Here is a 5,503-nt window from a genome sequence, read left to right on the forward strand (position 1 = left end):
ACAATGGTGGTTCCACCAAGAGCTATTTTAAGAAGACTTGAGAATCTTTTCTCTTTCAGCATTTTCTGAGCACCTCCTTTGTGCCAGGCAGTGTTCTGTACAATGAAATCATATGGGACTAGCAAATACAGCCCCTGGTTACTGCACAGGAAAGAAGGTAAATGCTATGTTAGGGGAAGCTCTGGATGAGTGGAGGCTTCCAACCTGGTGCCTTAGGGGTCTGGGGAGGCTTCCTGTAGCAGGGGTATCTCAGCTGGTTCTGTTGGATGAATGAGGGTTTATGAGGCATGCAAAAGTAGAAAGGCATTCCAGACAGGGTTAAGGACACAGAGTGTTAGAAACCAAGCCACATTCAAGGAGAGGCAGCGTAAACTTCAAGAGTTGAGAGATGAGTCTCAAGAGACAGGCAAAACCCAGACAACTGAAAGGCCTAGAATATCAAGTTAAGTACTTGATTTGTGACTATATACCATTGTGTGTGTGTGTTTTGTGTGTGTGTGTGTGTGTGTTTTGTGTGTGTGTGTGTGTGTGTTGTGAACATATATATTTTTCTGAATAGAGAAGCCACTGGTTCTCAAGGGGATTTGTGACAAAAAGAAAAAGATAAGTTTAACAGTGTTGGCAAAGGTATGATGTGTTCTTATCTGGTGGTCAATGTGGAGGGTGAATTGCAAAGGGGCAACTGGAGGCAAAAAAAAATAGTCAAAGAATAATTGAAGCAGGGGTAAGCATGAGGGTCTGAGCTGTGGTAAATACAAAGGGAATTGAGGGGAAAAAATGGCTAGGACCTAGTAGCCCTCCTCCCCACATGCACACAGCCATCTCTGAGACTCAAATGAGGCTGTACCTGTCACGTTTTGCCCTGTAACCTCCATCCCTACTCCCAACTTTCAAGCTGCATTTTGGGAGTCTTTTTGTTCCCTTTCCAAGATGTCCTTGAAGTTTAATCAAGTCGGATTTTACAAATTGAAGGAGGAGGCCTGGCCCCATGCTGGGTCCCCAGCCCTACATTCCCATGAAGAAAAACTTATCAACTGATCTCAGGTAGGGACAGCAATGAATTGGCCTTAAGCTGGTCTCTGACCCTCTGCCCATGGCTTCACAACATGGGCAGAGTTCAGTTAAGAAATCAGCACAGTTCCAAGAAAAATAAAAACACCATCAAGTTTATTTTTCTCCTGATTCATCTCATGCCAACACACAGACTTCAATGGATAGCAGGCAAAATAGGGGGCATCTCCAGAGCAATCCGATTCTCTACACGCCCCCTTCCCTTCCTGTAAGACTCATCAAAAAGGCACCCTAACCTTGCATGGATCTGCAGTTGGTATTCCTGGGGGTGAAGCCAGAAGTCAGGCTTTCCACAGAGAGATGGGACTACACGGCCACCTGGGAAGGCTGGGGAGTCAAAGGGCCTGAGGAGTAACGACTTCCCTCTGCAAGGGCGTGTCCTGTCCTGCTCTGCTTCCTGGGGCTTCAGCAAGCCTGCCTTTTTCTAGAGCTCCTAGAACCCTCCCATTGTCAACACAACAGCAGCCTAGATAATGAGATGCCAGAGGTCTGGGCTCACAAGGCAGTGAGGTAAGCCAGGGTGAGCTGGGCAGCTAGAGGACCCAATTGTCAGTCCAGAAATCTCTATCTGCTGGACTAACTAATACTCCTGGTTAATTGAAGTCTGTGGAAACTTGCCTGACAAACAACCCCAATCAGACTCTGGCTGCCTCCATTTGGATAGGCCAGGGGTGGGGAAGAGGAATGAGCTGTGGCGCTGCAAGATATGGACCCTGGAACCCTCACACACCCTTCTGGCTCCTTTTCATCATCCTCCTACTTCTCCTCCTCTTCTTCATCCTCCTTTTCTTCATCCTCTTCTTCTTCTTCGCTGTCTGAGTCCTCATATAGGTTGATGGTTGCCTGGACAGGAAAGTTCTGCAATAAAGTCTCCCCAGCACTGTACAGATAGTCAAAGGAGTGAGATTTAGGCCAGAAGAGCCTGTGGACAGAGAAGAAACATGGCCCCTAACTTAGACAAGTCTCATATGTGCAGAAGGGCCAGTAGGGCCAATAAAGAAGCTGGCCTCTAAATCCCTTCTCTTCGCTTCAAAAATGAGGTCAGAGGGAAAGGAAGAAAGAGAGCTTTGTAACAGAACCTTCTGCATTGCTACAAAATGGCCCCACACAGGAAGATAACCCCCTGTGGGCCTGTAGTGGTGGGTGGGGGACCCAGTCACAGCATCTGTCAATTGTGGCTCTGACCACACCCCCTATCTACCCCAGCAGGCTTCTAGCCAAGAATTTTCCAGCCCTGTGGTCCCCATATCCTTCTACTGAGGATTATTTCACTGACCCATCCATGGGGGATCATTCTTGGGTGTCATTGATATTGCCTCCAGGAAAGACAGCCTTGGCCAAGTCCCTTAAACTCTCTGGGCTCCAGTTTCTCTTCTATGAAACAGTGATCATAAACCAGCAGTCCCTCCCTTCTCCTGCTTCACAAGACTTTTTTGAAGACTCAAAGAGCTAATGGATCTATGTCAAGTTTGGAGCTTGGTGCCAGAAGCTTACCTGACAGGGTGATGGAACTTGGATTCAGCCTTGGTGACCTCAGCAGCTGTTGTCCCACTAGCAGCCTGTCCAAAGCAAGAGCTAGCATGTGGTTCAAAGTACATGGCTAGATAACTTGCTCCTCTGTACCAGAGGTCAGAAAGCTGCGGGTAAGATGATCTAGAAAAGACCTTAGACATCTCTGGGACCCAGCGACCCCCTACACCCACCCCTCAACAAGGGGTCTCTCTTGGTTCTGTTTGAAAAACAGGTAAACAGAGTCCTGGGTGTTGTTTGCTTCCTTGCCTCTGTTCCAACACCTGTTTGGAGGCTGTCCAGGGGACAGAGTTCTACTAGAGCAGCAAAGATTCAGGGAGATGGTTGCGGGTGGGAGAACACTGGAGCAAGGTACCAGGAGACCAGGCCTCGAGCACCAGCACTGCCTCACAGTGGCTGTGGGGCCTGCTCAGATCCCTGGCCCACTCTGAACCGTGGCCTCCTCATCTTTCCAATTGCCACAGAAAACTTGGATCTGCTCTCTGTTGAAATCAAATATTGGCAAAACTGTGAGGATGCTATCTCAAATCTATAGCCCAGGACTGAGGTCAGGGGCATCTCTGGGAAGTGACATGGTCAGTGTGAATGCATGTGGCTGCATGTGAACATGCGTCACAAGGGCTCAAACTCACCAAATCCACCAGCTTCCTCATCTGCTTTAGGGAGTCATTTGTGGAGGACAGCCAGGGCCTCCAGAGACAAGCTCCTCTGGGACAAGAGGAGAGATCAATCGGTAGAGGAAGAGACTGAAATATGGGCTCCCTGAGATAACAAGAGGCCTCCCAAAAGCTTGGCTCAGGTGCCATCTGCTCCAGGAAGCCTTTCCTAAGGCTCCTGAGCCCGGGCCAGGACAGATGCCCCTCCTCTCGGCTTCAGTAATGTTATTATTTCTCTTATCATGCTGTTTTATAATTGTCTATTTACTTGTCTTTGGGCTTCTTAAGCTCAAAGACATGTTCAATCATATCTGATTCCTCAACACCCAGCACAATGTCTGGTACACAGTAGCTGTTTCAGTAAATGTTTGTTGAAGGCTGAATGTTTGGAGAAATGAATGGGGGTTAGGTGGAAAATATCTTGCCTCCTACTTCCTGCTCCAAGAAGTAGAGCTCAGAGTCTTACCATCTTCCTGGGCTTAGGAAAAGGACCAGAAATATTCCTGGGCCCAATGCGTCCCCACTGGACTTGCAGAGGTAGGAAAAAAGCAAATGGAAAATTTGATGGCATGGTCAGGAAAAAGGCAATCTCCCAGTCAAGGGCCTCTTTAGACTTTGGTCCTCTTTCCCCACACTCCCCACCCCCACAGTCTAGATTTTGTTAAGCCCAGGTTTCATGGCAGTCTCGTTCCCCTCAGGGTACTCAGCCACCTGGCCTATGGGGACCTGGCTGCTTGGCCTTCAGCTTTGGCAATATTCACTGTCCCCAAGTCTCCTCTTCCCACCCAGCGGGATTAGTGAGGTGAAAAGCCAGATGAGATATTCCAGCTAGAGATGTGAAGGAAGCGCTATGAGGCCATTGCTTTTCCCCCTCATAGAGAATGGAGTGCCCTGAACAATTCATTTTTCTTCCTCTCTCAGGAAGCCCTCAAGCCTAAGTTCAGGTTGCCAAAGGCCAAGCTCCACTTACCTTTCACTCTTGTCTACTTCTTGTCCAGAGGAGAGAAGAGGAGATGGGCTTAGCAGGCCAGGGAGTGCCAGTGGGGCTTGTGCTGGGGCCGAAGCTAGGGCCAGGGCCAGGGCTGGAACGGGGGTGGCGAAAGCAGCACAGGCAGGAGAGTCCATTCTTAGGTGACCAAAGCCAGTCGGGCTGTGGGGTCTTCTGTTTCCCAGAAACTTCTGCACTCTCTTGGCCTTTCCTAGGAGACCCTTATATAAGCCCTGCCTGGTCTTATAAATTATTCCGGGAGAACAGGGGTGGGAGGACTTGCAAGTGAGATGAGGATTTAGGGAAGGGGCTCAGGGAGGGAGAGCTGGGTTCCTGGGTGTGAAATCTCTCCCAGTTGAATAAACATGGTGTCGGTGGGAGGTGAGGGATTTGCTTTGCCTCCAAGTCAGAAAGGAAAACACAGAAGAGGCAAATCGCACACCATTTGTGTGAATTCCCCAGGCAGTAGCAAGGCCTGAGACGGGAAGGAGAGGAGCTCATTAGCACTCTGAAACCACAGAGCTGTCAGGGACAGAAGGGTGAATAGACAGGCCTTTAACAAAACCCATTCCTGGCAAGAAGAGACAGCTGACCCCTTTAAGGAGAATGAGGGACTCAGTTGTTATTTCAGCTTAACCTCAAATAGACTTGCCAGGTGGATCCGAATATAGGGTGACTGCCATTAAGCACATCATCTGGGTTAGGGACAAAAAAGGTGTTCTGGGTAGAGCAAGCCCAGTTGCCTGAAGGGTAAACCTCAAGTGTTCTTTCAGTGCCCCTCAGCCAGACCCTTACCGAGCAGTTCATTTGCCAAAGTGTCCCCTCCAGCCTCAACAGTAAGTGGTCTAGTGAAAGAGAGCAGGCAGGATTTCACAGGACCTCTGGGTCACATTCCAAACCTCAGAGCTCAGCTTCCAGTTCAAGAGCCAGGGTGCTGCAGAGAGGCAAAGTTCTGCCTGATGCAGAGGTGCTGAGGGACAAGCCCCAGCCCCAGGCTTCAGTTCCCTCACGTGAGAGATAAGGGTGCTGGCCCAGTGGTCCCATAGAACCCTGCCGGCCTCTTTGATGGGGGCTACATGAATGGGTACTGAACCTGGGCAAGCCCAGAGCAGAGTCCTTGGCCTTAGCCAGGCTTCTGGGCCTTTGCCAGAAAGCTTCTAGTTACAACTACTGGCAGGGACCTTATGCTTCAGAGGTCTCGAAAATACTCCTTCTGACCTCAGGGTCCAGCCCCAGCACAGATTTAGCTTCTTGGATG

General features: G+C 49.6%; 1 protein-coding gene across 1 annotated transcript; it reads right to left on the reverse strand.

Annotated features, from left to right (window-relative positions):
• Positions 1-1,150: 1,150 nt before the first annotated feature.
• RIPPLY1 (ripply transcriptional repressor 1) lies at positions 1,151-4,444 on the reverse strand. The gene is made up of 4 exons (XM_017968578.4): positions 4,228-4,444; positions 3,234-3,309; positions 2,566-2,630; positions 1,151-1,993 (listed from the first exon to the last, which is right to left on the reverse strand). Exons 1-4 carry the CDS (start codon positions 4,380-4,382, stop codon positions 1,828-1,830), a joined length of 462 nt encoding a protein of 153 aa, XP_017824067.3. The 5' UTR covers positions 4,383-4,444; the 3' UTR covers positions 1,151-1,827.
• Positions 4,445-5,503: the final 1,059 nt, after the last annotated feature.

The sequence above is a fragment of the Callithrix jacchus genome, chromosome X (genome assembly GCF_049354715.1).
Source record: "Callithrix jacchus isolate 240 chromosome X, calJac240_pri, whole genome shotgun sequence".
Classification (NCBI taxonomy): Eukaryota; Metazoa; Chordata; class Mammalia; order Primates; family Cebidae; genus Callithrix; species Callithrix jacchus.